The sequence below is a fragment of the Xyrauchen texanus genome, chromosome 33, assembly GCF_025860055.1.
Source record: "Xyrauchen texanus isolate HMW12.3.18 chromosome 33, RBS_HiC_50CHRs, whole genome shotgun sequence".
Taxonomy (NCBI): domain Eukaryota; kingdom Metazoa; phylum Chordata; class Actinopteri; order Cypriniformes; family Catostomidae; genus Xyrauchen; species Xyrauchen texanus.
Window position 1 is genome coordinate 29662309 of NC_068308.1, and position 16055 is coordinate 29678363.

The 16055-nt window shown below is 38.1% G+C and overlaps 1 protein-coding gene across 3 annotated transcripts in view; it reads left to right on the top strand.

Moving 5' to 3' along the window:
* Positions 1 to 16055, top strand: part of LOC127626747 (RNA binding protein fox-1 homolog 3-like) — a 649289-nt gene that overhangs the window by 575229 nt on the left and 58005 nt on the right. For all 3 annotated transcript variants that reach the window (XM_052102758.1, XM_052102757.1, XM_052102759.1), the window contains one exon: positions 11137 to 11289. In XM_052102758.1, the coding sequence (XP_051958718.1) occupies positions 11137 to 11289 (153 nt within the window). The remainder of the gene's footprint in view (positions 1 to 11136; positions 11290 to 16055) is intronic.

Sequence of the window (16055 nt, forward strand, 5' to 3'; positions counted from 1 at the left end):
TATGATACCGCTTTAGCACTGGCTTCAGACTCAAGTCGCGAGATGGGTATAACGGCACATATCGTGTGGTCTTCACCCCCCTCTGTCATCAATTTTTCAACCCTTGGACAGACCTCTGTTTTCTGCGGACAGGAGCCTCCCTTTAGCAGGTGTCCAGATGCATCGTGGTCACCACAGATGCCTCCAAACAGGGTTGGGGCACCATGTGCAATGGGCACACAACCGCCGGCTCCTGGACAGGCCCGCAGTTACTTTGGCACATCAACTGCCTTGAGTTGCTGGCTGTATTTCTTATACAACTTGCCCGCCATCTCCTCCTTTGGAGTCAGCACCGATTAACGTCCCGGGCAGCCTCAACACGGCATGACACGGACACGCTGTCACAACAGGCTTCGCTCAGTGGAGAGTGGAGGCTCCACCCAAGGTGGTTCAGCTCGTCACTTTCCCCCAGTGAGCCTACTTGCACAGGTGCTGTGCAAGGTCAGGGAGGATGAGGAACAAGTCACTCTAGCAGAACCTGACTGAACAGATGCACGATCCCCGCCTTTTATACCTGTATGCAAAATTCTGTTCGACAATTTTTCATTGGCCTTTTCTCATATTCAGAGGTATCCGAGACCCTCCATCAGGGAAAGGGGGTTACACTAGTAACCAAGACATTTTGTTATTTGATCCCAAATCAGGAAACATTGCCATTCACAATATTGATGCAGGTATAGCGACTCTATAAATCTTGGTCTTTGTTGCCAGCTTAATTTGTGAGACAAATTACCATTTACTGTCTAATTAATAGGAGCTTTAAGCTGGACTGAAAGGCCAGTGTATTCTTTTGAAGTGACAGATGACAGACACTGCTTGTATTCACCGTTTCTCTCTCATTGGGATGGAGAGATGATGGAATCGGAGGGGAGGATAGCAGAGGTGTAGAAGAACAAAAAAATATAAAATGGCTTAGACTAATCCCTTTAAGTGAAGTGCTGGTTTGGCCCTAATCAGATGTAATCTACCTGCTTGGCAGCTTTCCAATCAGATAGTTTCAATTATGTGGTTGTAGGGGCATTCTGAAAGGGGAAGTGCTGAGCCGAGCACTTTGAAAGTGATTTGCAGATATCACTGAATGAGTGGGGCTAGAGGAATGACTTAACAGGAGTCATTCCCCACCCAACCACAGTCACAAATACAATCACACATAAATGCATGCAAACACACGCCTTCTATGACGTTAAGGGGGGAAAGAGGGCTTGGATGTGAGGCCCAAGGTGATCTTGTATGATTATGTTCAGGTAATTATTTCTTGGTGCTGCTTGGCTGCTCCATTCCTAGAAGAACTTGAAGAGCAAAGAAGTGGTCTCGCAATGAATCGCTGCTCTGAAGCAGAAAGTGTATCACAGGAAAGCTCCATTGAATGGGTACTGTATAATGGGCCCTTTTCACAGACTGTGATGATGGATTTCCACCTTAATTTAGCAGTGAAAATCTAGCAAAATGTTGATTTCAAATTTTTTATTATTTAATGTTTAAAGTTTATAACATTATTCTTTGTATTATTTGACCCTGGTATTCATTTAAAACACAGCCCATGGTCATGGAATACTTAAGTCATTTTTATTTGTATCGCACTTTTCACAACACACATTATTTCAAAGCAGCTTTACAGAAAATTATGCTGTAACATAAAGTTAAGCTGTAATGTTTTAGAGTAAATATCAGTTAATCCAGGCCTGAAAATTAATAATATCTTAAAAAGTCAGAGAAATGTCTATAATGAATGGATACAGGTTAATCCAGTAATCATGATTGACTGGAATAACCATGGAAATGAATTGGTCAAGGGTGGGAACCCTGAAAATCAGTCAACACTGCTGAAATGTGGTTTAAAATACTGCTGCTGAAGGCGTGACAGTAAATTTGACATCTTTCTGTCTTCTGACTACCATAGTCCATCTTGCTATTTTTTCCATCTTTTGGAAAGTCATGGAAAAATAATTGTGGATTGTTTGTTTTTTGTTTTGTTTGTTTTATTTTTTACTTCCACATTCTAAACATGAGGGAAATGTGACAAGTGTCCATCCACCATTAGGGATGGCCAGCACCATAAAAACACAAACATTTCCAGCAAGTTTACATTTATTATTAGGTTGCATGTATGAGCAACCAAAGACTACTCAAAATGACAAGATGATGCATGTTAAGTGGTAATGTGCAAGGCAAAGCGATAAATGGGCCTTGCTTATCATTCAGTAAATCATTTGGCATACTTAAGACTGTGGTAAATGGATAACGTTTTGTAAATTATGTTCCAGACTTCAGATGTGGAAATTGGGTGTCATAAACCTTTAGGTAGGGTAATATACCTACTTAAGGTTAATTTGAGGAGCTTTTCTTAGCTTACCATAAAATCCTCCTGTATGGATTTACTATTAGCTTTCTTGGCAGGATCCACAATTTGAATCTGCTTTGAGGCCCTAAAGTAGGATACTGAGCTCCTCCCAATTTCATCCAGGTAAATGGAGTTATGGAGAAAAGCTCAAAGTCGGGTTATTCTCACAAAACCTGTCAAAAGAATGTCCTGGTTCTATTTAACATTCAACAACAAATGCAATTTCTATTTTCCATATAACAAAAAAAAGTCTATTTTTAGAGGCATTAAGATTTTTTACATTGTTGTTACATTACATTACATTGGTATTTTCATGACTATTATGCACATTTTATCCCCTCAATTCTCATTACTTCAATGCAAAAAAGACGGTCATCATGACATTCTCATAAAATTAAATATTATTTAAATTGTAAAGTATTCATATACATCACAGTAATAATACCTTGGAAGTGCATTTCATTTTCACTGTCTTCGCTGTCCTGAAATTAATGTCACATGAGTTTCCTCATTGAAAATAATGAAAATAATAAAAGTGAAATGTCCAAACGTGTTAAGGTAATGGCAATTGGGGGGGGTAAGATGTGCTTAAATGTCCTGAAAATAATGTCACAATGCCAAAAATATAAATGGTTCTAAATTTAGGCCTCATTTTCATTATATAAAGTGAATGTCTCCATTGGTTTAGGGTTTAATATAATCAGTACATTTTCTTGACAGGTTTTGTGAGAATCACCCAGTCAGTCTGCTGGTCAACCTGTATACTTATGCCTTGACCACTGTGCAAAAAACACAAAGAGGCCAAAAAAGACATCAGATCTTGAACTTAAACATCTTACAATGTCCTTAGGTGGGTGACCTGGCAACCCAAGTGAGCAGGGCCTTTTCCTCTGTTTTGAAAGCGAACACTTCTAATTACTTTTCACCTTGTCTGTGGAACTTGGGAGAGCGAAGCCCCCTGAAACCTTGTCTCTGAAAGAGACAGATGCAGCCCAAGCTTGCTGCAATATAATTAACATGCAATTAGCACAAATTAAAAGGCAAATTGCTCAGACGATCCCCCTGTAGATGGCTGCTTAGCGGTGGCAATGAGATAATTAGATCCAAACCTGGAGTGCAGAGTCTCGTGCGCTTACCTCGCATCTCCCTCTCCTGGCCTGGTGTCAACTCCTCCAGAGAAGATCTCTCTAACCACCCACACTCAAGAGCAGGGGAACTTCCCCGAATAAAGCCAGAGAGATTATATCATTCTCTCGAGACTGCACTTGAGAGAGAGCAAGCGTGAAAGTGTGTGTGCTGGTCGGTGTGTTTTACTAAGCACTTATCAGTGGAGCATTATTCTCTTATTTTACTGCTTATTTTACTTTTTTTTCTTGCACAGAATAGCCCACTTTGTCTAAACATCCTTAAAGGAATATTCTGAGTTCAATACAAGTAAATCTCAGTTGATAGCTTTTGTGGCATAATGTTGATTACTACAGAAATTCATTTTGATTTGCCCCTCCTTTTCTAAAAAAACAAAAAGCAAAAATCTGGGTTCCATTGAGGCACTTACAATGTAAGTGAATGGGGCCGATCCATAAACGTTAAAATACTCACTTTCTCACAATAAAAGTTTAGCCACAAGACAAAAACAATATGTGTGTTAACATTATCTTTTATTTTTAGTTTCCTAAATATGCTTACTAAACTTTTCTGTGTAAAGTTATAGACAACTTTACAACTTCATTGCCATGGCGATATAATTTCAACAAACCCTAAAATGACTGGAAAAAATTCAGCTTTAAACAACTTTACAGCTCAAATAACACATATGTTTTAACAGAAGAATTCATGTAAGTGCTTTTGTAAAATCATAAGCTTCACATTTTTGCCATTAAACCCTCCAAAATTTGGCCCCATTAACTTCTATTGTAAGTGCCTCACTGTTACCTTGATTTTTGCTTTTTTTTTAAGAAAAGTACGGATGAGTCAAATAATTTTTGGTTGTAATCAACAATATGCCACAAATGTTGTCGATTGAGCAATACTTGTATTGAATAAGAAAAGTATTGGGTAAGAAAAGGTAACTTTTTCCTTTTAAATTCAAACTTTTTTCACCCCATTGACAGTTTTAATATTTTAAGATATTTTGCTTCTCAAGTAAATGTGTCTTGTTTCAAGGATGCTTAAACTGTATATTTCTAGTGGAAAGTAAGAGAAAAATACTGATTAAGAGAACTTTTTGCAGCATAAGCGAAGCGTAAATTGCAAGATGAATGTACAGAAGCCCTACAATTTCTCTTCATTTTTAGCACTGTCCATTTCTCGGTTCTTGGTGTCACTACATGATGACTTACATCAGAGCAGGCCAAGTCAATACATGTTCCCATAAAGTAAGCAAATCAAAGCCCTCATCCTTCTCTTCAGCCTTTAAGCACTTGGTTGGGCAGAAACAGGAAGCCAAGGCTCTCTGAGGCCACGCTCTGCAGCTCAGTAATGGGCGATCCTGGACTGTTGCACCACTCACCTGTTAGACATGATAGATTGTGAGGCTCTCTCCAGAGCGACTGCAGACAGAGCATGTGAATGACCGATGGCACCACTGTGATGGATGAGGATGGGGGATCGGGGAGAGGTGCAGCCCAGGGAGTGGGGGCACCAGGGGGTAATTGCACCTCCGCTTGCCCATCCATCTGCTCGGCTTTCCATCTACCATCATCAGGCAGGGGCTTTGGGCCTCCGCTGCTCGCCGACCTCAGATAGCATACACGAGGGGCAGGACGACAGGCTGTGTGGATCCAGAGCCGACCTGTGTGCTTTATCTTAACAGGGCTTGACTGTCTTCACAACTCTAATGATTGATAGTGCCAATGTGCTGGTAAACACAGGGTCCTCTCACAGAGACCCTGGAGAGCCCATTGGGAAAGTCTGTGCATTAGGGAAGATGAGGAAGTTGTCAGATGAAAAAATCAGAAGTTGGTGACCCTCTAAATTTATACTCTGTTGCAAGTGTTCAAAGAGCAAACTTACCTCCACAATTCCCAAATAAGAGTAATTCATACCTTGCTGACAAAAAACAACAACTTTAATTAGCCTGAACTTGTTTGCTGGTATTAGTTATTTTAAGATGGTTTAAGGTGGTTTCCCAGCCTGACCACACTAAAACCCCTCCAAAACCAGCAAACTGACCACCCTGACTAGACTGGGAGACCAGCCGGTTACTCTGGTTTTAGAGATTTATCTGGGAATTTCTAACTCTTTAGCTTGGAATATTGGTTGCATTTAGTTGTTTGTGTGTTTAGCTGTCTAAAAGAATCCACCACATTTTGTAACAGGGTCCCAGGGAAATTCCTGGGAAATTTTTAAATTAGGTTTTCCAGGCAAGGAAAGGTCATGCATATTTCAATGGTAAATATAAACTCATTTAGCACTTTGTTAGGAACACCTATACACCTACTTATTAATGCGATTATCTAATCATCTAATCATGTGGCAGCAGTGCAATTAATAAAATCATGTAGATATGGGTCAGGAGCTTCAGTTAATGTTCACATCAACCATCAGAATGGATAAAAAATGTGATCTCAGTGGTTTTGATCGTGGCATGATTGTTGATGCCAGACAGGCTGGTTTGAGTATATCTGTAACTGTTGATCTCCTGGGATGTTCATGCACAACAGTCACTAGAATTTACTCAGAATTGTGCCAAAAAAAAAAAAAAAAAAACAGTGAGCAGCAGTTCTGTGGACAGAAAAGCCTTGTTGATGAGAGAGATCAACAGAGAATGGCCAGACTGGTTTGAGCTGACAGAAAGGCTACGGAAACTCAGATAACCACTCTGTACAATTGTATTGAGCAGAACAGCATCTCAGAATGCACAACATGTCAAACCTTGAGGCAGATGGGCTACAGCATCAGAACACCATGTCATGCACTTAATTAGACCATTACGGATGTGTCCAAAGCCAAATACTTTATTTGGATTGGCACAAATAATGACTTCAAAATGAATAATGGTTACATCCGACTAATATGAAAGATACTTGTATTACTGATTATCCAAGTAGCACAAGGATAAAGCAACATTTGAAATGTATTAATCTGTGCAGACAATATTTCTAAAGTGTAAACCTTATGAAATATTTCGGAGGCGCGGTCTCAACTCCATTTATGGTCTCTGTTAATTGTGCGAGTCTGGAGCTTGTCAAGTGTAACATTAACTAAGATACAAAATCATGTACACTTTCCACTTCTTAAAATGTCAATGTAAATGTATCACATGATTATCATGTATTCATTCATAGCCTAAACCTGAACGCAATGTTAAATTCCTGACCTTTAACATTGGAGCTCGTCTTTCCCTCTCTTAAAGTGGACAACATTTATATCCACATCAGCAATTAAGATTTTCTTTTGGTTAAGATTTTATACAGATATGCTCCATAAATGTTTAAATGCTCCTTAGTGTTCATCTAATAGGAATATTCCTCCCTATGTAAAACGAAGAAACTGAAGCATGCTCTATCTTTTTTTCTTCTTCTTCTTCTTCTATAAACTGTGCTAAATTTGAAAATGTTAAGTGTAAATTTCACATTATTATTATTATTATTATTAAACTAAATAATGGTGTCTTGTCGTAAAAATTCCTGATAAACTTATATGGGACTTTCCTCTGTTTGTTGGCTATATTGATTTTAATTTGATTAATTTTAATGTTTGAATTTGTATTCATTATTCACTGAAAAATGTGTGCTTGTCACCTCCTGCCTCCATGCACAGACAAACTAAAATTCTGTTTCATGCAGATATTAATATCAGAAAAACCACAGTTAAAAAACATATTCCACAGATAATGTACAAATTCTGCTTAATCTGGTAAGAAAAACAAAGAATAAAATATATTTTTTTATAATAATTGTATAATAATAATTATTATTATTATTATTACTATTATGCTATTATTATTCAAATGCATATACAAGACATATAATATTAATCGAAACTATAAATGTAAGAGTATCATTTAAAAATGGCCGTTTCATTTAGTTCTGACGCACTTCCAGTTTAAACCCCGCCCACACTTGGTTCTATCTGAACACAGTGACAGATACAGATAATTGTGTCATATGAACAGATACAGATAAAAATACAGATAATGGCTTCGCTGCACACCGCTAATGTTCATAATAAAGTGCTCAGTGAGTGTAAATCTTTCCAGTTGCGCTCTGCAAGTATTTTTCTTATCTAGAGATTACTGAGTAAAGCTTGCTTGCAAGCTATAGTGATGTTCGAGTTATGGGCAAATCATTCTTTTGAGGAGGTTCTTTTCAGTTTATTGGTTAAAATGGTTCACAAATAGGTGTAAAAGATTCATTAGCAAGTCTGAATCAAAATAGTCTTTTTTATCACAATCAACTTGAAAAGGTCAAAAAGGGTGGGAAACCTGTAGAAATCATGAGGACATCTTTCAGAGGTCAGTGAGAACAGAAGCTAGTGTACATGTAAGGTGGTGCTTTGAGCTTCTCTGGTGGATCTGTCTGATGTATTAGCCACAGAGGACATATGGAGCTGGAATGCGCACCATTAGAAATATACAGAGAGAAACAAGAGGTGTACAAGTTCAATTTCTGTTTAGAATGTTTAGAATTAGGTTTTAAAGAGCAATACAGAATACCAGATAGATTTGTTATGAGTGTAGTTTTGTAACAGAAGTACTGCATTTTGACACTTGGGTTTGTGCTTTGTTTCCTTTTTTATTGTCTAGTAATAAAAGAGGTTAATGATAGAGCGAGACATTTTAAAATGAAACTAATATTTTTTGGCATTATGTTATTCAAAGATCAACATCAAAACACAGTTTAACAAGATTTCCTTGAAATAAAAATGCTTGTCTACTTGGCTCCCGCAATACATTTCTTTATTATATCTGTCTGTTAATAACAAAAAAGCAAAGAGATCAATTTGGTAGACCCATAGAAATGGGTAAAGTAATTTCTGTCATGTTACTGGTGCAGTTTCCTCTGTAAAGACATATGTCCTCTGCAACAGTGATTTTGTTCTGCGAGTTAAACTTTAAAATCTCATTTCAGCTGATATTTTACCATGCCATATTTCACCTTTTCTCTGTAACGAGTGGAAAATGAACGCCTTGCAGGTTCAAATCTTTTGCATTCGAGTTGGTATTATGTTCTTAGCTTTGTCTACATAATTGCATTCACTTCCCCTTTTTTCTGCTATTTCTCTCTGTCAAAGTGAGAAAGGGGATGGCGTGATAGATCTCTCATTATATCTTCATTACCTATCATATGATATATTGCCATCTTGTATGATTCATATCACTTGTGTGTTTGGTGCCTAATGAGGGGGAATTTGTCCATCCCACTTAGTGTATTTACATATTTACACCAAACACATGAAAACACGCTTAGAAAATGTAAGAAAAATCTAAATATTTTCCCAAAAAACTATTTTAAAATCACTTCAGTGGAATACACAGAATCAGGAGAAAATCTGAAAGAGAATCTGATTCAATCAGATGCGAAATATGAATTCCGGCTTCACTTGAGTGCTCGTTTCATATGGCAAAATCAAAGTGTGAAATGTCTGAGCCCACTCTCTGTTCCCCTGCTGAGACTGGCATCACACTACAGACCACTGCTTATGTGATTGATGCTCATTTTGGGTCTTTCTGGCTTTTGAAAGCTGGCCTAACAAATTCCAAAACCTAAACCGTGTCAAAACATGATAGTTTCATGCTGGTATACTCAGACTCACAGTTTCTAAGATTTAAAGTCTATTTAGTCTTATTAGTGGTGCTTGCTTTAGTAAAACTATTGGTCATACTTGGTATTAAACATCTCAGCCTTACTCATTTCGCCTTAGCCTTACTCATTGTGCTACAAACATTAATGATACCTGAAATCGTGTAGCTTGTTGATGAGAGCGAGTGATCACACTTATGATTTTCACCTGGTGATTTTCTTATGATAAAATGGGCAAATGAAATCTCATAGACTTACACTGTGGGAGGAACAGCTATCAACCACGCATATTTTTACCACACCGTAATTTTTTTATTGCCTTTTTTTAATCTTTGCATGTCTTTCCCACTTTCTTTCTTTCTGTCTTTCTTTCTTTCGATCTTCCTTTCTCATCTTACATCAGACTGTCTCCACCCCACCCTCCCTACCCTTTATCTCTACTATAAAAGGGGGGGTCTGCTCTTGTATACAGCTGTCTATGGCCCAGTCAAATGTAGCTGCCTTCAGCACTTCTCTCTCATGGATCCTGCTAAGCCAGGGGAGGTTTAGCTGACATCATCTCTTCATCTGTGCACCCATGTTTTTCTAATTCATTATGTACATGAAGGGCTGCCGCTCCGGTGTTGGGCTCACCATGCTTTTTTTGTTCATTGAACATGTCTGCAAACAATGGCTGAAAAACAAGTCTTGAACAAAGAAGAGTCTGAGGCATCTGTCAGCCATTTCATCACATCTAGATGAATTATTTATTCAGCTTTAAACTCACGTGATTCTTCATCAAGAGCAATTTGTTAGGTTATATTTTATAGATATTGATTCATTATTTCAAATTCAAAAAGTGTTATTCAACTTTGGGGATTGGGTCCCAGACTCCCATAAGAGTTAAAGCTGATGTATGTCATTTTTTGTAATGTAACATTGTTTCTTGTACTATAATTATATCAGTAACTATAAGTAAGCCATTTGTAGGTTGATTTAAGCTCTGTGGCGCTGTCAAAACATTCCTTTGTTTATTTGAGATTCCCATCCAGCCCGACACAGCACCATTGGCTCAAACAATGGTGTGAGTTAGGGGTGAGACTATCTGTTTTTACCACCAACAGAAGACGGGGGAGTTTTCTGGAATCTGTTAGAAAACAGTGGTTATTTTTGCTATTCCATTTTGATGCTAATGGCACAGAAATTACACAAGGGAAGAAATACATATTATACCAACGTATAATACATTTAATATCTCCTTTTGGGTTCCATGGAAGAAAGGCAAACGGGTATGGAACCACTTGAAGTTGAGTAAATGATGACAGAATTTACTTTTTTGAGTGAACTTTCCCTTTAAAAATAATGGTTTGGCCAGATTCAACTTCATGATTTTAATTATATAACTCCTCTTATAGGTTTGCAATAACACCAATAAATAAAGTGTGATCAGGGTATTTTTAATTTCTTTAAGACAAGCATGCTTGCCCGTATATTTGGCCAGTGGCTGGTAACATAAGATCTTGCGTGTGTGTGCTCGGAAGACAGAACTGCACAGAAATGGTGAGAATGGGGGGATAGCTGTACTATCAGGGCTAGTGAGGTGAAAGATGAATGTATGTGTCACGGACAGCAGTCCATCCTGGAGCACTGCTGTATCACTACCATTTCCTCCACATGATGGACAGATGAGCACACCATCCTTACAATTCTCTGTCTACTTCTCTCTTTCTCGTTTTCCCTCAGGTCTTTATAGGCGACTGCTCGGTAAACGCATTCTCTGGTCTCGCCGTATCAGAGTTTTTTCCCTTTAAATCTGTATCCACACTTCCTGACAGCTTCCTTAATCTTTGCCGCCACATACAGATGTTGGCCAAGCGAAGGGAATTTGTAATATGCCACAGCACGCCACCCCCTCCCCTCTATTGCTTCACCTCCCGCCTGCCTCGCCCTTAACCGTTGCCCACTGCTCTTATTTCAGGCCATGACAGCATTTTAGGTAGGAACTAACAGAGCTGTGGTTGTGTTTCTTTCCAGCAAGCAGACGATGTGGTACAGACAGATGGATCTCAACAGCTTCAGCTTCAGCTCCAGCCTTCAGATTCTTCCGAGAAGCAGCAGCCCAAACGGTTACACGTCTCCAACATTCCCTTCCGCTTCCGTGACCCAGACCTCCGGCAAATGTTCGGGGTGAGTCTTGCTCCTCAGCCAGGTGGCAGCAGGTTGTATCCCAGAGAAATGGTATATCAATAAATTCCATTTCATCACTGACTAGGACATTGATATCATATGCATCAGTGTTAAACTGGTGTAGATGCTATAGTTTGGCCTGTTCTTTTATTACAGTACAGTTGTGCATTGCTGTAAATCGAGGTGAGCAGTATGACCAAAATCTTATTTCACCGTATGAGTTATTTTATAGCATGGTAATGGTATATATACATCACAATATAGTTATGTATGATGGAAATCAAATATTTTGGAAAATGTGGAAATATCAAGGAACTTTAATATAGGGATTTCCAGGACTGGAAAAGTCAAGGAAATAAGTTCAATCTTAATAAGTTATGCTCTGCTCTTAAATATTTAATTGACTACAAATTGGTCTTCTTGAGTGCAATATCTATAAAAATTATTTTATAAAAATTCTTATTCAGTAATCCCTATGACTGGAAAATTCCTGGAAATATGGAAATTAATTTGCCTAAAGGTGCGAGAAGCTTATTAAAGAGTTACAAACAAAAGGTATTTCATCTCACTTGAATATTTTCTCTTTTTACCTTGATGGACGCAAACCAAAAGAAATGATTATTCATAACAAATGAATTAGTTTGGCATCAGTGCAAGGTCAGCTTCACATTATGTATGACTTAAAAACAAAAACAAAACACTTAAAACAATGAAACTGATATAATAAAATTTACAGCTTTGACTTGTAAATTCTGATTAAATGAGCAACATTTGAAGCCATTGTAAAATATATTTATAGCAGTATCAATGGTATAGCAAAATCACTACTAGTTGACACACGTGTATATACTGTAATTAAACTGCTTCTATAGTCAATATGTGCCCAAGTATCCCAACCTACTGTAACTTAAGTATTTTCCTTTTTACTAGTTTCTGTTTATATCTCCAGGCCTGAAAAAATGAAAGACATTTAAAAGGGGCAAAATGGTTTAACTGCACATTCTACTAGTTTAGTTTGTATGTTTAGTATGTGACAAGGGATCAAAAAACTTGTTGTTCAATACAAGGACAATCAATCAAAAAGTATTTTTTACTGAGTGCAGTGACAGGCTATTATCTACTGTTTTATCCACATCTACTGCTCCTCAATCTTAGAAGTGTTCTCCACTAGAATACAAACAAGACTAATGAACGATTCAGAGCTTTCTTTAAACTCTCCCATGCAAACAGCTGTGCCCATCTCTCTAAGACTTGAGGAGTCGTACGGTTAAACTCCAGAATACCTTTGAAGTAACAGCAAGGGAGCTTGTTACTGGAGGCTACAGGCAATGAATTGTTTGAAGGGGAGAAAACAGCATTGTTGGTCCTAGTTTGTTAAAAATGGCTGTCTATGTTTACTAAGGGCACAGTATTGCAGACAGTAAGACTTAAACAGGACTCTGGGAGCAGCCTGACTGCTGAGTCTTCAGAACATCTGTTCCTTCTACTCTTTGTTCTGTAAGAGCGCCTGTCCTCTCCCATCTCTTTGCTCCTCTCCCATTCCACCCAGCTCTGATGTGATGAACAGGGAGCCATTGAGTGGTCCCACCAGTGGAGACGTAATTAATAGAATTCTTGACTGTGGTTAAAAACTGGGACTTTATCCTCATTAAGTTTGTGTTGGCTGACAGCTCCACTGCAAGTTACATTTTTACTATGAGGCCAGGTTGTATGACCAAGTGTGTGTATGTTTGTCTAAAAAGACTGTCACAACTCTTGCTGTGAAATCTCTTAGGGACCCAGGGGTGCAATTATCCCATGCCATAGATAGACTTGGGGGAGAGGATGGGATGGACAAGCGCTGTGCCCTTCTGAAATCCCAAGAAACTTTCAAAAAATGGGAGTCTGAGAACAAAGACAAGAGAGAGAGATTTGATATTTTCCACCTAAACTTCCAGTTTCAATAGAAAAAAATTGTCAACACAAGACAGAAAACTGTGCTTTTGAAGCAATTTCAAGAGGTCTTTAAAGGAATGGATCACCAAAATTGTTTTATTATCCCATTATTTACTCATTGACGTTACAAACTCATTGGACTTTCTTTGTTTAGTAGGACACAAAAAAATATAAAGTATGTCATGAAAACTAAACCGTGGATAGCAGTGGATAGTCCCTCACTTTTCAGCTTAAAAAGCCCCCAAAGGTGTCATAAATGTAGTCCATACTACTTGTACATCATATTCCAAGTCTTAAGACAACGTACGGTCACTTAGTATGATGAACAGACCAAAATGTAAGTTGTTATTCACTATCAAATCAAATCATTGATCAACTTAGGTATTTAGTAGAAGTGGAAATCAGAGATTGTTATGTTCTACAGAAGAAAGGCATGCAGTATGGGTTTTTATAGATATAATGGTGAGTAAATAATGAAAACATTTTCAGTTTTTATTGAACTATCCCTCCCCACATTTTCTTGTTGCATAGCTCTCAACACCATGAACACATGAACACCATGTACACATTGAGTGTGATTTTCTACAGAAAACCAGCCAAATCCTGTGCTATGTCCAGATATGTTTTTAATGAGGCCAAGCAATCTTTATGACAATTTTGAGAGTAAGTTCTGAGCCCCTGATATCACAGTATGTCATAGACAAACTTGAGAACAACTGGTCTAAATTCAGGAGCTACCCTCACTTGGAACTCAAGACATCTTGACAGCTCTCCAAAGCGTTTCTGTAAAAAGGGATTCCATTTCTCAATTTTGCGAGATGAAAATTCAATTTAGAATTGCTGTTTATAAGAAAAGCAATTTTATGTGTCTTTTCCCTCGTTCGAGTACACTGACGTGGGCCATAGTCAAACAAAGAGAGGCGATTAAAAAGCTTCATTACCCAATCTTATTTGAGCCTCATTTTATAATTAGAAAAAGACATCCAAAGCAATTTTACAGATGATTATGTGGATTTAATTCTAGTGTATAAAATGGGTTTTAAAGCACCACCTTGACAATTCTACTCTGAGACTACAAAATTGTGCCTAAAATGTCCAATTTCTCCCATAGTACTCCTTTGCATTAATTTGAGTTGTTTCTACAATTCCATACATGCAGCAAAAGCAAATCTCACTATATATATTTGAAATAAAACTGGTCCCTAGCTCTGGGACAACAGCTTGTTTTAAAGTTGTAATAGTATTAGATTAGTAGCTTGTACCTTGTTATTCTGGGTTTATAGACTGGTATTTCCCTTCATGCCTTTGCCTTAGTTTGAATATTTAAAAATATTTTTCACACAGATGAATACCTAGATATACCTAGAACCCAATATACAGTCGTTTTTCCATTTTGCTTTGTGATGGCTTTATATTATGCCTGCTTATCTCTGAAAAGGACTGTCTTAATGTGACACTACTGATTAATTTTTTTATTATTTCTCTCACCCGTTATCCCAATGAAGCTATATGAAGAGTCACTTCAAACAGTTTTCCCAACAGCTCAAATATGTGAACCACTGACACCCATCTTCCATTGATCCTAATTTCACTTGCACTCTTTTTAAAGGTCTCTGCAGCAAGGCAATGGAGATGATAGGGCCTGTGGAGACTAGTTGTAATTAGTTTGCAGTGGGAGTGGTTTCTGGTTCTGTCAGTGTAGGAGTCGTTAACAATGACTACCCTGGGAAATATTTCAGCAGTACCATAAGCCCATTAGGGTAGGTTAAAACCATTAGCATCCACAGACTTTGTTTAGAGTGAATTTTCTGCAGTTGTGAGTGAGTTCACACTGAGATGCAAATGCCTTCGTTTGATGTTGGCTTTGATGGAAAAAAAGTATCTTAATTTGAACAAATGGAGGGAATCATGTCAAGCAGCAGCTGTTTGTGTTTGGCTGTGGAATTTGAAAACAAGTGCAGAAGATCACGCAAAAGACTTGGAATTGCAGCTGGCCAAAATGAACAGTGTTGTTGTTGTTGTTTTTTTCCCCAAATCAACTGAGCCTTCTCTTCTCCACAAACTTGTATGCATATGGTCTGCCTCTGGTTTTCCCCATGGCTGAGCAGATGAAAGGTGGCTCTTCTTAACCTTATTAGTGACCCTGGCCCTCGATCAATCCCATTGAGCCATAGGTGCCTGGAAGGCCCATTTCTCCCCTGTTGTGCTGAAATGAAGCCGATGCAGCCTGCTTGACAGGGTAATTAGTTTTAATGAAATAATAGAGCCATTTTAGACAGAAATTAAAACCTGTTTTCATTCCGCCCGTTAGGGGAACTTAAGGTTTTGCTTTCATTCCGCTGTGTTCCGTAATGATCGCCATTGCAAGCCGCATTAAATGGAATGCTTATGCCCTGTTAACCCTCCAGGGAATGCCAAAAAACCACCATGGTAGTAGAGAGGTAGAAATGAAAACAAAAACTTTATCACATGTGTCACTTTTGTGCAGTTCCTCTAATTCCTCTCCTATACTTCCATATAGACAGTCATGCTTCCTGGCACTTTTTATAGTTGAGTGCCCTGGAGCTTCTGTCTCGCTCTTTAAGCCAACCAATTATTAAAGCCAGAAATGAATGTTTAAAACTACTTGAAGAACCTGTATCCTCCTTCGGCTAAAGGAATGGTGACCTTGCCTTGGTTTTCTCTGGCATGTTTTTATTGTATTTATTTATTTGTAAATAAATAATAAATGTATTTATTTATTGAAATAATGCATCTTGATTCAAGGTCTTATTTTGTAGATCCTTAACCAAGGATGCTGATTTGCATAAGGCAAGAAGGTTAACATTGGA